The 19,230-nt window shown below is 36.0% G+C and overlaps 1 protein-coding gene across 2 annotated transcripts in view; it reads right to left on the bottom strand.

Moving 5' to 3' along the window:
- PAM (peptidylglycine alpha-amidating monooxygenase) overlaps positions 1–19,230 on the bottom strand; it is a gene marked incomplete at its 3' end in the record, with an annotated part of 71,202 nt that overhangs the window by 18,775 nt on the left and 33,197 nt on the right. For both annotated transcript variants that reach the window (XM_080637565.1, XM_080637566.1), the window contains exons 14-15: positions 8,552–8,794; positions 2,826–2,955 (exon numbers count right to left, since the gene is read on the bottom strand). In XM_080637565.1, the coding sequence (XP_080493691.1) occupies positions 2,826–2,955; positions 8,552–8,794 (373 nt within the window). The remainder of the gene's footprint in view (positions 1–2,825; positions 2,956–8,551; positions 8,795–19,230) is intronic.

Consider the following 19,230-nt stretch of genomic DNA (forward strand, 5'->3'; position numbering starts at 1 on the left):
TTTTTTCATCACAAAATGCAAAATATTTTCCAACTGATACATTGCTTATATAGCTGAATAATTGTAATTTTTTCATTCTGAACAGCACATGCTGCACATAGCAGATTGTTCTGAAATTGAGGAGACAATGTGTTAGAAGAACCTGACTTATTTAAGAGGATTTACTTTCTTTTTGAATCAAGTACAGAAGGAATGCTACAGCCACTGGAAAGCTGTGGCCTGTCACTGCAGAGCTGCTCTTGTGTTCTAAAGCAGACCGAAGTTGCCTTATAAAAGAGCACAGACCATTCATCCAGCTGTATTTAGTTGAATGAAGATCCAGCTTTTAAGGCATACATTAATAATGCATTGGAAACATTTGTGCATTGCCTAACAGCACACTAGTTTTTGTTTAATTGTATCTATATGATGCTGGTGAAGCGCTGAAATCAGGAAAATAAATTCTGGGCTTTCAGGCGCTTGATTGGTTCATCATGTTTATGATTTGGTAAGGAATATTATACTCAATTAACTGTGTGTTTGCAGCTAATGATAAATGTTAACTTAAAAGTCTGATAATGTATTATCCCTCCATCACACAATAGTCATAATAAATACCGACCAAATCTGTATTTTTTTCTTCCTTTTTACTGAAAAATGATCACATATATACTCCTTCCTTTTCAGCACAATCCATGAAAGGGTCCCCAGAGTACTTCATATGACCATTACGTACCCAAAGACAAAAAACAAAAGACTGACTGTCTGAGCACACCTCTGTGTGCGCTTCCTCTGTGCCACAAGATACGGAGCAACACCTTAACCACAGGTATGTTTTCCAAATACATTGTTTTAAAGTCACATTCTGTATACAAACAGGACTAAGAAAGTTTCAGCCTATCTGATACAAAGGGTTCCTGTCAACAGTATCTTTTCTATGTATTGATCAACCATCCGCCACAGGAATTAAAAAAACCCCACAAAACTGGTGTACAAAACCCCTCTGAAATGAATTAATATATCATGTGTAGTTATCTTTATGGAAGGCCCATAACCAGCTTCACTTAACAGCAGCTCATCTTACATCTTGGTTACATATCTGGACCTAAATGCTTCTGATCATATATACAAGGCCAAGCAGTTTCACTTTGTTCCAATTTCAGTCCCCACATGATGGCAAATACAGCAACTTCCCACACAGGACTGACGTGCATATCAACATTACTAAATAGAAGATAAAGCATGTTTCTGGCAAGTCTGATAAACATGTGCTAGAAATACTCAGGGTATGAACAATGGCTGCGGCCAAGGACAGAGCTGAGTTAAGTGAACCTGTAGGGTTACTCAGCACAGCTGGTAGGTATGTGGATTTCTAAAGTCCAGACCAGAGCTCTGATGTTCTTCTGCACCCATACCATAAGAAGGCTGAAGTTCAGTCTGCCTATCGATACGGTTGATTCATTATGCTCACATACTATTTACTTTAAGGACTGTTATTTTTGTTGTGTTTTGTTTAAAATCTATAGACTCTCCAAATACTGCTTGGTCTCAAACTCCAGCTGTTAGTATATCTCTGTTGCCAGACACTCAAAAATATGCATTTCAGAAGAAATGAATACACCTGCCAGCCTATTTTCAAATATTTTTTCTATCTTTCTTTAACGACATGAAGAACAGCACTTATGTTCATGCATAGGAGGATGAAAAACATCCCAATCAATATCAACATTTACTTGAAGCCTGAGTAATTCAAGTTGCAGCATGTGTCATCCTTCCCAATTTTGTACTCTCTATTTATATACCTGAGCTGGAGAGTTCACTGATGTAATGCTTGAGACATAAATAATTGCCTTATCTGCTGTATTAAGCTAAAAACCCAATGAACTTACTTTGCTTCATAAAACAGTATTCTAAGCATAATTTGTTATCATAAGGTTGAGAAAGCTGCCCTTTCTAATCTTCAGAAACTGTGTTATCTTAAAGTGAATTCATCAGAGCTGAAAAACACCCCAACTCTTTAGCCTTATGGTTATATATATGGAGAACAGACACTTAGAAAGAAGATGAAAAGAGCACATTTAAAAAGAGTACTACATAATATTCTGTTACAGACTACTATTTCCTCCTAGCATTCTGTTACAATTTCATAGAATTTTTTCCAAAGTGCCTATCCAAACAGTTAGACATAATTTTTATGCTCAAAGACATAAGGACACTGTACGAATAAGGACACTATTATTTTATTTGGAATGTTCTCTTCTTAATATACTTTGAAGTATATTACTTTACAAACACTACAAAAATGTCCATTATAAAGTTTGGACTTCTGTTTGTTTGTTTTGAGTGACACTAAATGTAGTAAATTTTATCAGTTGAGTAGAACAAAGCCTGTTTTGAGAGAGTGCCTTGTAACAACCCGATTTTGTTCAGTGGATGCAAACAGTAAAACAAATGAAAACATAAGCTAACTTTTCATGAACCCAAGTGCTAATAGTATTATATCACACCATCATTCTCCCAGGCTAATTAGTCCTGCTAAAAAACACAGAGAAGTAGGGATAATGAATCTTGGTGAACATCACATGAACATGGCCATACAGTTTAAGGACCTCATGTTCTATGTTCTTTTTCTCTGGAGATACATTCTTACTGTCTGAAGACCTAGTAACCCCATCATCTTGAACTGTCAGTCCCCACTTCCCTTCTGAGTGTGCCGAAGGCACTTTAAGCCAAAGAACTGAATTTTAAATGGGAAGAGAATTTCAATCTGTCTTGTTTTTTCTTAAGAAGACATACAAACACAAATTTGACATTCTAGCATGCCAGTTGGCAGAATATCTACTTACTTTTCATCCCAAACATGGTCACCTCTGTGGAAGATAACTAGGTTATTTTCAGCATCCAGAGCCAACCCAGAAACTTGGCCAAGTTTGAGGTCTAACCCAGGCCACTCCACAGCTTCTTCTATGTGAAAATCTGACCAAAGAAACAAAAGACAGACATTCATGTAGCATATTTATAAATAAAACTGGTTTTAAATGCATGGTTAACTGGCATTTGGTACAGGCTGTTGGGAATTATACAGACATTTTCTTATATGCATTATTTCCATTAATGAATTGCAATTTAATTCCAAGCATAGTTTTATTACAGTAAAGCATGCACAAGCACTGGCATCCTGCTACATACAAGATGACAGAAACCTCAAAACTGCTTTTGACTCCATTCTTTTTTTCATCTTGTAAGGATACAGGCACACTTACTCTAGAAGTTTTAGATACTGTGAATAATTTCTTCATCAAAAAATTACAGAAACATACAATTACTATCCAAAATCAGCAGGCAAATTTAAATATTAAATCATCAGTGTTTCATTAGAAAATGCGTAACAAAAACTGAATCACTAAACCAACTACAAATCGGAAGCGGCTGATTCATGCCTTTATACAAAAAAAAAAAAAAAAAAGAAAAAGCTTTTAACACTAAAAAAAAAATACAGGGAAGGAAGAAAAACAGCAATGAGAAACAAATATTAAAGTAATTCTGTGAAATTTGCCTATGACATTTATGCCCAATATATGCACTAGTTCTGGATATTTTTCATATCCTAATCCAAGCATTACAGGCATGAACACGAAACAGATGTCTAAATTTGATGAAAGATGAAGAAAAATAGAGTATCTGTCATTTTTTATGCTGTAGCACACTTTTTAAAAGAATAAATACTGGATAGTTTTTGAATAACACAATGTGATTTTCACACTAAATTAAAAGCACAGGATTTAGCAAGTGAACCACTGCTAAAAAGTCAGTTACTTATTGTGTTTTTCTTCAATCATAAAAGTCCTGAATGGAGACAAATTTAGTTTCAACTTCAAGATTAAAATTAAAACCATAAAAAGCCCTTTACTACAACCTCTGTTTTATGTAAAAGTAGACTTACACTGATTAAAGGCACAAACAGCCCCACATCTGAAAAGGTTGTGGAGCGTTGGCTACGAGCATTTATTTCTCATAAATAGACTGCTAAGATACTATTTGGAAGAGGTTGATCTGGGTTGTTCTGGCAGTATTAAGAAACAATGGAACAATATTCCCCAAAATAAACAAATGTACTGGTGAGGCAAATGTCACTAATTCTGAAAAAAGAAAAAAAACCCAGATCCTAAAAAACCTTCTACATGTTAGGAAATCCATCACTCTTCCTTTTCAGAAATTAATCTGGTCAGCACAAGTCAAGTATTTCTGAATTGCAGACACAAAGTCAAGCTGAAGGTGAACAGAAACCAATTTCTGTGCGGTTATGTGAAAATGGAGCTGTTTCAGTAGCATTCGATGTGTTTGGCAGCATCGTGCTGCACTTTGCAGCTTGCAGTTCACCCAAAGTTTGTGTGTTTTGCTGTTATCGCTAGGGTACCATCCAGGCAGGTGAAATACATGTCCTCATTCACAAAGAGCCAGGGTATTAGTGCTCAGAAACAAGGCAGATCACAGACCTCAACACACAGCACCCAGGGAGTTTGAGAGGGTTTAGCTGGAAGTGATCTTCTAATGAAAGGAAAGATGAAATGGGAAACAATGTCGAAAATCTCCAGGTCAACACAGCTGTTCAGGTAAGCATCTTCCCTACCACTTCCCACTTCACTTGGAAGAGATGTAGTCTGAGGAATAACAGCAAGGATGGGGCTGGGGGGAAATAATTTTCTACAATCTACACAGGGGAAAGATAAAACCAGTACTGACAACCTACCACAGGCTAGGAGATACTTCACCTTTGTAGTTTTAGATGCCATAGCTACAGTAGGTGATAGAGAAACTGTTTAGGCTAACACAAAACCACAAACCTGCCAACTGCAGTGAATCCATGACAGTAATCAGAAACTTTTAAACCAAGGAATCTACTCTGTAGCAATTTTTTAAAGTTCCAAGGTAAGAAAAAGACCGCACATGTTAATACTTCTGTACAGTTCAAGTTGGTCACAATAGGTGTGGTACCAGGTATATTCATGGACATGATGGTTCTGAAAGGAATGAAAGGATGGAAATCCAGTGTCTGCTTTCCCACTCGCTCATCTCAATCAGTCTAAGTTAACTTGCAGAAAACTTGTGTAAGTTTAATCTTACAGTGCCACGTGGCCTGTGAGCTAGTTCATAAAAGAGCTAGAAAAATTATAATGCTAAACACAGAAAGCCTAAATTTTGGCCTCTGAAAATTCAGTCCCTCAAAAGGCATGTACTATAAAATACAAATGTATGTATGTCATGGATTCAGCTGTAACAGTTCTTTTTCTCACTCTCAGTAGCTGGTGCAGTGCTATGTTTCAACTTTAGTCTGAGAACAATGCTGATAACACATCAATGCTTCAGTTGTTGCTCAGCAGCACTTAACCCTGATCAAGGCCTTTTCAGTCTCTCATGCTCTGCCAGTGAGGAGAGAGGCACAAGAAGCCAGGAGGAAGCAGGTACAGGACCACTGACTCGACCTAGCCAAAGGGGTATTCCATACCACAGCACGTCATGCCCAGTATATAAATTGGGGAGAGTTACCCAGAAGGCCCGGATTGCTGCTCGGGTTGGGCTGGGCATGGGTAGGCATATAGTGAGCAATTGTATTGTGCAGAACTTGTGTTTATTGTTGTTTTTCCCTTCCCCTTTGAGCTTTCTATTCTCTTCCCTTGTTATTTCCCTTATCATTATTATTATTGGTGGTAGCAGTATTTGCACTGTTCTCATCTCAACCCATGGGAGTTACATTTTTTCGATTCTCCTCCCTATCCTGCCCAAAAGGTAGCAGGAAAGAAGAAAGGGGGGAGTGAGAGAGAGTTCTGAGTTACTGGCTGGGCTTAAACCACAACAATATACTTAAAGGACTAAAAGATTTCTGATAGATCAGACCAATACAGTGAATGGACAGTGAAATACAGTCTATCACAAGAACTCCAGCCCCTACACAACTGTTCGATTTTCTAACACTTTTCAAAAATTGGTTTATTATTGTTATCTTTTCGCTTTGCAAGTCTCACACTAAAATTACTTTAATACAGGTTTACCTCAAGGCAACTAGCTTCTTACAAAAATGTACTAAATTTCAATTTATTTATCTAAGAGTGATTATTAATTACCTACAAAACTAAGTGGCCCATGGAACAGTTATACAAGACACCAAAGAAAATTACTTTTCCCCATTAAAATATCTTACAGTTACTTAAAATATATATATAATTAGTTTCACTGTAAATGAGATTTCTAAACAAATCTTCTACTTTGTGATTTAGAGTAATTCCTTCGTCAGTAAAACTATAAAGAATTACACAGATTTAGAACATGCAAATCAGCCTCTAATCTCCCCACAACTGAAAGAATAAAGCCTTATTTATTGGCAAAACTGCAATTTGCTGTGTAGAAATCCTTCGAAGCTCTTGCTAGCTTTTAGCATTACAAATTTCAGTCATGCTGCGTTTACTCTCTGCCATCAGAGTAGTCATTTAAATCCTGATGAAACTCCTGCAGAAAGGAGTTTTAAAAACTGAAGAATTGCACTGTATGCCTTAATTAGGAGGTACAACTTGACTGATTAGTGACCAGTCTCATGGTAGCAAGATAATGACAGTGCAGGAAGAGCAGTAGTAAAAGGCTGGAATGTTTAGAACAACCTTACTTAACATATTGGTCACTTGCTGTTTCAGGTCTTACATGTTTAAAATGAGAATATTTGTATGACTAAAAATATTAAGCTATTTTAATTCCAGTAATTTTTAAACAGTTAAATGAAATTAATCAAACAGCAAACCAGTCTTGCCCTAAGAAATGCCGAGAATTTTTTTAATTCAATACAATAAAGGATTCATATGAAGGGTGAAAGTGTTTTTATTAAATCAAGACACGTTTAAACACTTTATGTTCCACTTCTTCCTCTGAAGAGGAAAATTCCATTTTAGAAGGTTTTGCTCTTCTAATACATAAATACTTCCCCAAACAGAAACTAAACACACTCTTACAGATTTTATATTAAAGTTCTTTTGCCAAAAGATGGCGCTGGGGGCTTCTGCAGTTCAGAACTTCTGTAGTTAGCAGTATCACAAACATTAAAAAAAACCCAATCAAACAATGCTAATTAAGATAATTTCAGTTTTCCTTTCTGCTGTGACTCAAAACTGCATCATTTGAAAGTCCATTAATTATTCCTCCACCAACAAATCTCCTCCCCCAAACAAATACATAGCTACTAAAGTAGCCAAGCAAATACTTCCTGTAGTTAGAATTCATGCCATACAACATGACAACTAAGTCCTTTATTCAGTTCACTGAGACTCCTGCCTTTGGATCAGTTAAAACAGAAAGGAAAAGTCTTTTTTCCCCTCTACACACCATATGCTCTTAGCCTGAACTGTTTTTGCAGATATGTTACACACGTTCCTCTTCCAAGCATTTAATTCCAGTGTCACTTATGGAATTATTTATGATTTACAATTATGTCAGGCACATAGTAACATTCCACCTGTTTCTGCACCTTTGCCAGTAACTTGACAGGCTCTCATTTTACTAACCAGCATAACACAACATAACGGGAAGTCCTCACCTTTGGTTTTCTGTTAAATACATATCCAGAATTTTGCTGAATTTGAATACTATGACAGAATCTCGCATAAGTGGAGACAATACATGTTAACATTTTGAACTGAAATAAAAATCAAATAGATGATATGCATTTGTGTACAACAGTACTTGGAAACTTCAAGCTGTCTGGTTGCACCATAAAAGCAAGCATGTGCTGCTACCGCTTTTGCATACAAATGGCTTTCGTGCATATATACCAGCTTCTTTTATGAGATACCCGTCACATGCTGCATTATCTTTCTTTCCACATTAGCAAGTAACACAATCAATATCACAGAGACCAAAATGTAAGTAAAACAAACGCAATACATAGCTTCTGCTGTCATAGAAACCTGAAGGGAATAAATTATAATCTTAGCATAATAAAACAGCCTATCCAAGAATATTTGGATAGACAAGCCCAATTTATTGAAATAAATATGCAGAGAATTTACTTCTCAAGAATTTTTCAGGATTAACTACCACACTTTCTGAATGAGAGGAAAAACACCTGCTAGAACCACATCAAAGTTTTATTAAATCCTGTATCTGACAAACCAAGGTAATCACAAAACTCATAAATTGCATTAATTATCCTAGTCATAATTTCATAGCAGTCATTTGTATTTAAAAAAAAAATCATTAATTCATTTCCCATATCTAATATATCCTGTGCTTACCTTTTTCAGCACAATTGATACAAAACCATTAATTAAAAGTCCTGGGAGTAGAAAAAAATATTCTATGCCCCAAAAAGTACTGGTATTGTGCCACTGGTACACAGTTTTTCTTCACACACAGAAGGGAAAGAACCCCACTGAAATACCTCTAAAATAGAGGGAGCACATTTCCATAATTAGGAACACTGTCATGTAAAATATTTCCAAGCATCAATTGATATTCCCTTCAGATTTTGCTAATGTGGATCACAGCTCTTACATTGCATTTCATTGTATAAAATTAACCCCTAACCCACCTCCTGTATGTTCTTTTTCCCAGCTTTCCTCACCATGTTCAGACTGAATTCTGTCTCTGACAAGATTAGTACTGTCCCTCTCGTCATGATTTGTGATCTCTCTGGCAAGGTCCTTCTTTTGGACTACATTAGCAATCTCAGCTACAAGATCTGATTCTGCCTTTTCTGTAGGGTTATGCTTATACATATGCACAACATCTTCCCTTTCTCCTAGCAGCTTGGAAAGAAGTGAATAGAAATCGCCTGTATAGGAAAGAGAAAAGATAAGAGGAAAGGAGGGAAAAAACAATTATAACAGATAGTGTAATTTTTGACAGCTTCAGCAAAGTATAATGCAACAAAGTTATTCAAACAGTCTTTGTCAAAAGTGGTATAAAAGGGAATTGTTTCAGACTTGGGAATTGAATGAGCCAAGTCTCTGGTATGAAAAGATAATGTCAAATCTTTATCAACTTTAATTTACATAGAAACATCCACTTTTACCTCAAACTCTAGCACGAAAATATCATCACCTCTGCACAGATGTTCTTGGGAACAAGATAAAAAATAGAAGAATGCAAATTTTAGTAAAAGAATGTTTATGATGGGATTATCTGTATTTGCCAGGCTACTACAGATTTACTTTCTTTTTATAAAACAAAGAGGTTAAAAATTCTAGAGTTTTACTAATTTGTTAACTTATAAAGAAAACAATAGACAGTCATGATGCATTTCAAAATAGATTTCCTTGCAATCTGTCCTCACATAAGAAGCTTATGCTGTGAGAAAACAAACCTTCACCTTTGCAGATTCCATAAAGCATACTGTAAAAAGAAGACACACTGGTATAATAGTGATCCATTAAATTTTCATTTATTAATTCGGTCTGGGTCCTGTCCCTCTTCTTCGTCCAAATCGAAAAACTCTTTAGACACAGTAATGCAGAGAATAGTAGAGAATAGCTTGAGAAAACTCAAGCCACTTACTAGCAATACAGTTATGACTATAGCTTTCTTAGACACCAACATGCTTTTCAGTAAATTTCAGAACAATAGCTGAAAGCAAACAACCAAACATTAGGTATGCAAATTCCAGAACCACGTTTTTCTTCACAAAATATCCAAATCACCCAAACAGGTTTTAATGAAGTCAAATGTTCAATACTTTCTGCAGGATTAAATGAAGTGATGACGTGAAGATAAATATATCCCTCTCCTGGGATTCTCTGCTAACCAGCAGGTACCAAACGTTAGAATTTATTAACTAAGTATCTTGGCTGCCTGAAACTATTACCAATTCTTTCAAATACAACTGCATCATTTGAATGGAGACGTCCAATATGCTTTAAGGTTAATGCAATAGGTGTTCTTTCATTTCAAGTACAAATCATTCATAATGAAAAGTTCGCATTATTTTATGACAGGCTATACAAAATATTTCTTAGAAAAGCAAAACTGTAATTAGTAATGCTGTCATCAAAATAACCTAGCCAGAATCAGATCCATCACTTGCAGCCTGGGACAGAGGAAATTAAGCCTTTTGGAAATGACCCTAAGAGGATTTGGCATGTTTATAAACAGCCCTAATTCAATGATTTTGAGTTGGATTCCATTCCTTGCTCTTGAAAATTAAATATCCCAGATGAAATCTTCTGTCAGAAAATAATTACTGAAGTAACAGAGCCAATTTCAATGAAATGAACAAAGCAAATTAGGTAAGAGAGAGAAATGTTAAGCTATATAACAAATATGAATTATTTGCTTCAAATACAGTTGTGAAGCTAGAATGCTTCATAATCCCATCATTCAACTACTCCAACTACCTGTTCAGAACAAATCCAAATATCAATAAAGTATGACAGAAGTTTTGTACAAACCATATTTATTCTGAGAAAGGTTTATAATTAGATTAATCAGGTTCAACAGTCTTTACTTATAGCTTCCAAGAATTGGTGCTGATGCAGAAACATAGCTATAATTTCCTCTACTCAGGAAACATTCAGTATTAACATACTCTCCATGGGCCTTAAGTATACTTTTGCAGCATTTTAAAAATTCAACAAAGTTCGTATGTACAAATGTCTTGGTCGTATCCATGGCTGCAGACCTGCAGATGAGCCAAGCCTGCTGACTCCTCTACATGCAACGAGAGAGGTTTGAATGACAAAAGCAGTGTTCTGCCTAATGTAACTGTGAAAAGTCTCCCTAAACCAGCAAGCTTGGTGATATTTTAAACTGCGGACCTTTTTAAAGCAAGTTCAGCGATCTTTGCTTGTTTACTCTTTCCTAAGCCTGTATCAACAGCCTGATCAATTTTCTTGTAATTCTTGGTCACAAAAAAAAAAGCTGCAGTTTATAGAGAGGTTTCAGATCCCTAACTCACAACTCATATGCTTGTTCTATTTGAACAACAACAACAAAAAATTGCTTCCTGCTTCAGCCAAAAACATTGCATACTACCTCTGTTGTGCAATGGTTGCCATGAACTCACTCTCTACAATATCACTCATTGATTTCAAAAAACAAAGTAGTGGCTCTTTTTACCTGCCTGAAAGAAGCTTCTCTTACTATATAAGAAACTGCTATGAGGTAGAACTCAGTGGAGGAGAAGAAAAGAGAGTAGGAGTATTCAACTTAAGAACAACAAAAGCCCTGGGAAAAATTTTTAGGACAAGGTGCTTTCATAGAAAATTCCAGTGACGCTTACAGGAGATATAATCAGGTACTCCATTCTAAGGAGGCTGACCAGTTTTGGTTTTCTCCTAGTATTAAGCCTATGATAGTAAGATAATTAAGGAACTTTCAAAAAGTGGAGTAAAGTGGTTTGAGTATAGCACTGTCAATGGCTATAGATAACGCATTTTCCAGGTTCAGCTTGTCCTATTTCTCCTTTTATTAGGCAGGGGTGATGTTACCACACAACAGTTAAGAATATTTAGGAACTGAAAGTATGAAAAGTGGTGTGCCTCAGAGTGAAAGTGGTCTAAAGTGTAGCTGCTCTGAAACGGTGATCTTTAAGTAAATATGTTTGAGAAAATGAATGTGAAATCTCTACACCTTAAGCTCAAAGACATCCATGAAGACTACGCATCTGCCCAGCATCTCCATATGCTTCACATACACAGTAGGCTGAAGTCTTCTGTCAATTTCTTGGCATCTTGATGCAATTCAGTATATTGAAAAAGCCGAAAAAAGTGTGCAGATGTGAAAGGGAAGAACTGAAGCTTCCTGATTACTCAATGTATGCAAATGTTCCTCAAACTCCACACAGTGAATGGAAGTCTCATATTATCTAGGAACAACATTTTTCAGCTTTGTTTGTGATCCTCACGCTGATTCCAATAGATTTTTAAGCAGTATATTTTAAAAAAGTAGTTCAGAATTCACTACAGATAACTAGCAAAAACCAGACTCTTATATCTCAGATTAACAGTCGCTCTCTACAAACCAATATCCAGCAAAGATTATAGCATGATGTCATGTTGCCATTTTACAGCTGTCTTGTACTAGACGGAACAGTTGAAGGATGTTGCTTGTCTCAAGATACTCAGTGGGAAATGAATACTGGCAAGATGCACCATGCTTGGTACTGTTTGAGATGAGACAGCCTGGCCTTTAGAATGCCTAAGTATGATTAGAAGAAGATATGGGTGAATGAACAACTTGCTCTTATTGAAACAAGTGAAGTCTAGCAGTGCAGTCTCAGGGAAGCTGACTGATTAGGTTAGTTTCAGAGAAGATACTTACACGCACTTCTTATTTGTAAGCTATCAGGGCACTTCCCTCATACAGTAAATAATATACCCTATTTAATACAGTAAAAGATGACTGGCTACAAATATCTATAGTTTTTGCTATTCTGGAGGAAGTGACAGCTGTCAAGATCAACATCTCCAGACTGAAACAATGCACAAGCATATTCCAGTAGGTTTAAACATAATTACTTATGGTGGTTCTACACTAGGAAAATTCTTTTACAGAACACTGTTTTGGAAAACAGTCATACAAATGAATAAAAACATTGGCAACTTTCACTGCAAGGCATAAGCTCACCCGATCTCAATCAAACATCAGATTAATTTAAGGTTAATAAAACAGTGTAGTATTTTGACCACCAGCTTCTGGGTTGAATCCCTGTGGTGTTGAACTATCCATGTCTAAAACCAATCCTTTTTTTCCAAGCGTCACACATGATTTCCCCCACCTGCAGCGAGCAGTTGCTGTTTGTGGTCCTTACCCAGCACTCCACCATGTTGATGGAAGTATCAACTTCCAGCCTGGATGAAGTATCTAGCCACGGTGCTGCAGGATCAAGGTATCAGACAGATGAGAAGTTCAGCCATAAGTGAGCCTGTACGAAGAGCTTGAACGTGTAGCTGTTACAATACATACATGAAAACTCATTTTATGCATTTTAGAAAAAGAAGCAAGAACACTCTGGTGTGGTGTCTGGGAAATGTCATTTCCCAAAGAAGTAGTTGTGTCATAATGACTGTACAATTTCACTGCAACAGTTCAGATAGGCTCCCCAGTCTGGTATTTCAGACTTTTGTTAGGAATCAGACTGAACAGGATTTGAAGCATGAAGCTGCTACTGCAGCCTACTAACAAAAAGATGTCTTACCAGGAAATCACCTGGTGGGTTAAAAGCAAAACTCTAGGAAGCAGTCCTCTGTGTTGACAGGGGACTGGTACTGCAAAGTTTATCTGTGTGTTTCACAGGTGTGAATGTTTGTATTGGAAGTCTCTTCTTGAGCATGTTTGATCTGATATGGAGCCAGTATGCTGGTCATTCCAAATCTGTGTCTCAGTCCTGCTGTGACTGTAGCAGGAGACAAGTTTTCATAGTTGACTTTTGGTTACCTAATTATCTCTGAATTAAGTATCCTCTGAGACTGCATGTTTCTGTCTTACCAGGACGTGCTTCTGGCCCACTCCTGTGTTCATCTGGCAAAAACAGTCAGTGCTTTGACTTTTTGTAAGTTCTAGAATCAGGGTTCAAATAATGCAGACTCCAACTATGATTTCACCTCATCTTAACTCTAAGGTGATGACTGTGTAATATGTTAAGAGTCATATCACAGAACTGTATTCTAGCTGAAGGACTATCTTCCTGATGAAAACATGTAAATTTGGCTTCAAATATTACCTTCAAAACTGTGCCATCATGAACAAATGGCTTCAAGGTAAACATTTATCAAAATCAACAGTTTCATTTTCTTTGCCTCCTAGATGAAGCTACTAAGCTCATTGTAACAGGCATACATAAAGTAACATTGCCGGTAGGAAAGTATGGGAGAAAGGTATGGAAAGAAAGTGAACAAAATCTAATGTCTATTTATTTGAAATTACATTGGACACAGTTTGATATAATAAACCAAAATAACTTTCAAAATGGTTTCTAGTCTGCTATTATTTTTCATTCAAGTCCTACCATACTGTTTTAACCTGCTGCTTTGATGAAAGCATTGGAAAGATTCCTGAGACCCAAAATAGGTTAAGTAAAACTGTCTTCTCTTTAAAGCAATTTCAGGGGTTGGGGGCAGGAGGCATAGATATGAAGAAATGGAAAGAGTTAAGCTGCTCTCGAGATTCTTGGTCATCATCACTGTGCCCTAAGTGACGTGCACTTATAGCATAGCCAAGCTGACATGTTTGAAGAACAAGAACTTTATCTGCTCTCAAGGCATTTCTAAGCAGCTTATAGAGATAAAAAGAAAAGATGGAAGGTGAAAAAATAAAATAATTTTCTGTTTTCTTCCATGGCTGCATGTCCTAAAATGAGCCTTTCCTACTATTGCTATGCAAATGCACTTTCTTTGGTTTTAATTCATTCTTTCTTTTCCTGCAACTGCCAAAATGTTTTAATGTACAAATGTTTGAAGAGGCCAAGCACAGTTTATAAAATCACTAGTTTACAACTGGGAAAGAGAGCACTAAAGATAAGAGAAAGTATGAAATATGATACAAGAATCTTCACTGAGGATTACATTTTGTTACAGATGTGTGTTCTTCATCAGCAAATCAGAACCTGAGTCTCAAAACCAAGCTGGCTGCAGTCTCCTAATTGCCCTATTCTTTCCTTTCCTTCCTGAGCAGTAATAAGTTCCTGACAAGCACCAATCATTTTGTTACAATAAAATATATTTATCAGCTACTGCTAAATGACTAGCAATGAATACGACGGGTTTACCACATAGGACTTTGCTCTACCTATTTAGATATATTACACACATTTGCAATTCAAGCACACAGTACACTAGTTCCACCTCAAAATTCTATTTGATGCAGCACGTACTTATAAATACATTTCTTCTCAGAAAAGAACATATATCAAACTGCGTTTTTTAAAGAGTAGTTCTGCTATGTTCAATTTATTTCTTTTAAGCACCATCATGCTTTAGTGTTTTTTTTGTTTTTTTTTTAAAAAAACCAACATGAAAATTATAAAAAGGGAAAATATTTTGCTAATGATAATAATAATAGTAAAATAATTTTTGGTGTGTTTTATATTTCTGCTATGATTTCATAATTTTTCTGAACTCCTCCTGCACTAATAAAATGTCCACTTTCCATTTCTTTGGACATGTAAATGATATTATACGAAGTTTTTGCAGTTGCTCATTGATAAACAGTAAGCTAAAATACCTCTATAATTTTAAGTGCCAAAGAACCTAAACCAGGTTTCAAACAGTGAAGACTGAAACATTCAATTTAAAATAGCTTCTTTCCAAGCTTGTCAGTAGTGCTCTTCTGCTCAGGTATGCAACCTAAGCATCCCTGTTTGCAATTTTTTTGCTTAGATCTGATGCTCATTTCTTTACCGTGCTGAAGATGTGTTTGTAAGATTATGAATAACCTTATTCTAACCACATCGAAGCCTCATCTTTTATTTACAACTTTGAGCAGGATCTTTTAGTGTTGAAACTAGAAGAAAATAACTTGGAATTTTGAAGTTCCCTAATTATACTTCTTCAACTGTAAATATTGCTCTTAATACCTTTCAGTAGCATTTTTCCCCCCAGGTTTTATTCAGTGAATTTTCTGTAACTTTTGTACTGTATTCAAGGGACTTTATATAATCTTCCAGCACCAAACATGCAACCTGATCGTGAAAACATCTGAAGATTTTCTCATGTCTGGCCTTAATCTAGAAATGTCTCTAACTCCTCATTCTAGGCACTCCACATCCTTTCTCTGTCAACCTGAGAAATTTTAAACACTTACCAAACTGAACTTCTCTCTTTACCGACAAACTAGCAAAGGAGAATTATGAGAAATTTCTTTTAGAAATTTGTGCAAAAACACATTAAGTCCTATTGTTTGACACTGCTGCCATGGATTTGCTATGTAATACTGTTACAGAAATACATTTCTTAAGCTGAAAAATCAAGGGTGTGATTGCATTCTGTCTGCATCTCCTTTTCTCTTCAACACCTATTCTGTAAGAAATAGCAGGCCTTGTAGGCCTTCCTTCACGTTTGCCCCTCTTTTCTTTTTCTTTTTTTTTTTTTTGAGGAAATAAAAGAGAGATGAGGCCGAAAGAGAACAAGATATACCTCCTCTTTTCAGTTAAATTATCAAGAATTTCTATCGCAGCCACAAAAAGCCTTGCTCAGTACACTTTTATTGTAATGAGTTTTTCACAGGAATGCACAACAGCAAAATATGCAACACAGACATTTCAGTTTCTCAACTCACAGACTCAGCTACAGCCTAGCAAAATATTTCCAGTAGTGTAACAAATACGTTGTGCAAAATATTTATTTGTGTGGGCATTTGTGCGCACTCATGCACACATACAGCATACAACAACTAAAAATAATTAAAAGGTTAGGCATACAAGAGGTAATAAATAGCAGAATGATGTGTAACCCTAATTCAGCCTCCATTTTGTATGGATTATGATGTTAATTTTCCTTACAAAGAAACCTCCTCCCACAATCAATGGGCTATCAATATATATTAATATTTAACCCCATTCAAATAAGCCCCCTTCAAGCACTCCTGAAAAAATGTTTTAACTAAACAGAAAGATATCTTTTAACATTTCTATTCCATCATCTCTGTTTATGAAACACTTACTTACACTAAATTAGCTTCATTATTACAGCCTGTACAATGAAATTAAGGTCCATAATTACTGCTACTTTGCTAAAGATTACAGTCAGAATGGTCATTTAGCATCTACTCATTTTGGATGTTCACCTAGAAATGTCTCAAAATGTGGTTTTACTTGGTACTTAGCATTATATTTCACATCTTAAATTAAAGCCACATTTCCAGTCTATTTCAGCAGGAGCTGCGTATATGCAAGACTTACTTCCAGTTATTTGTTTTGACCATCCTCAAAGCCTAGGAAAACAGATCATGAAATAAGACTTCTCAAAGGTACGCAGCTACCAAGAAGCTTTCAGCCACTCTGCTAAGAGTCTAGAGTAAAACACTTTAAACAGAGAGCATCAAATCGCCTTAGACCATTAAGTCATATTCTTTTCTTTTTTGTTTCACTCCCTAAACAGATTTGAATCTCTAGAATAAGTTAGAAGCCCAGGGAAGTGTTCTTCTATTCAACATAAACTCACCACTAGGACAGCAATTATATATTGCAGACTTAAAGCCCAACTTTATAAAAGCTAACTTCTGAATGCAGGACTTAAGATGTAGTATTATCTTAAATGCAGGAGGTTGAATGGGATTTCAGTTAAAACAGTTGTGAGACGAGTCTAGCTGGGACATTCAAAAAGAGAGATCTTAAGTTCACTTGTACTGAACTTCACTACTCACTTTCCTGGAACTACTTCTGCTCGTGGTAATCATGAAATAATGGGGGATGAAAGGCAAAAAAACCCCACACTGGCTGGTTAACTGGGTAATATTGAAAGCAAAAGAATCACAATTTAGACTTTCACTTCAGATTCTATCATCAGAGGCAAAAATGTATGTTGCTTTTTCGCTACCAGCTTCCTTAAACCAGACACAAGCAAAAATGTACTTTTGTAAGTGTCACAGTAAACGTTAATACCAGAAGACGAAAATCCCATCTCTTTCCTCTCCCATGTATGTGTAAATACATGTGTACACACATGCCTTTCTAAAACAAAAAAAACCAAATCTAATCTTTGATTTATAGTTTATATGCTGCAACTGAATTTTCAGTTCAAGCCAGCCTTGGTTTTTGTTTTTGTTTTAATAAATAATGCCCATCTGATTAACCATCACCTGTATAGTCCTTGCTTCTTACTAAGAAACTACCCCGCCTATAGCATTTATACAGCTTCCAGGTACACCAGCAGCTGATTTTCTCAATACTAGACTGCTTCACTGTTTGCACAGCAAAACAGATCTTAAATGTATTATGTTATGCCACAGACTATAGCCAGGAAAGTGTTGAACAAACAGAAAGAAACACATTTAGGCCTTTTTTCCAGAGGTAAAGAAGAGACATCTAGCAGACATAGTGAGTGCTATGAACAGATGTTAGTTTTTTCACTATTGTATCTATTGAATACAATTTAATCAAGCTTCTATCAATGAACAACAAAATAAAACATAAATCATATTTGTTTTGCCAGGGACTTTGTGCTTCAGCAGGAACAGGAAACTCTCCAATATACACACGTCTAAATCAACTGCATTTCCTACAATAATTAACTTCCCATGAACAGTTTATCTCCACCAAACAGTGACTCTGTTTCAGAAACAGAGGAATAATGAGGTCAGTTTCATTTAGGTAAGCTCAGTTTAATTTTAACACTACAGAGATTTAGCTCTGTCTTCATGCTAAGTGGTGGTTCACTTTGTGATGGTTACTACTTATTTTGATATATTTACATTGTTTATTAATGTGCCTCTGATAAGTAAAGGTGATGAAACTGAAAATTTAACATAAAAGCAATGATAACACCTGCAGGTGCCAGTATAATGAAATTGCCTGTGTGTAGCAGGAAGCACCCTATGCCGAGGCAACCCATGTGATAGACACATTATTAGCAGGCAGGTTCTTTCACATGGTGGGCTTTTTTGTTCTCTTTTTTGGTTTTTTTTGAGGCAAATAGATTTAATACTACTCACATCAGAATCTGTCTCTGACCATGCTTCTATCTCCTAGATTTGTAAGGATGTCCAGCTAATAGAATAAATTAACAAGTATTTCAGTTTTAGTGAAATGACAGTGTTTACTTCAGTCATCTGAAACAAATGAGGGTAAAATTAAGTTGCTACAACATAGTGAGTCATCAAAGAAAAAACATGCAAGATAAAAGACAGAATTATAGAAAAATTGTTTAAGCATTATCTTCAGAGCAAATCAGTGTCTGAATTTACTGACCAACAGCTCAGCAGCAATAGAACTAATCAAAAACCTGAGTTTTGGTGGATCTGTGTTTCATAGATAAGCTTATCATACAGAGTATGTCATGCCAAGACATAAAGGGAAAAAATTTATATTTTAACCTTTACCTCAGTGAAAGTATGTATTTGCTTCTGTGCAACTCCCTCCAAACTGTAAAATTTTCCTTTCCTTGAGACCTTGTTCAAATTTGATTGATATTGGCTATCTCACTAAAATTACTTGAGGAGATGGCCAAACTGGCAACACAATTACAGAAAGCACTTTGCCCCACAAAACCAGACTCCAATTTGTGTGTAATATTCATAGGCACATTTTACCACACCACTTTCAGCTCTTGGTATTCCCAG

This window comes from Psittacula echo, assembly GCF_963264785.1.
Source record: "Psittacula echo genome assembly, chromosome: Z".
NCBI lineage: Eukaryota > Metazoa > Chordata > Aves > Psittaciformes > Psittacidae > Psittacula > Psittacula echo.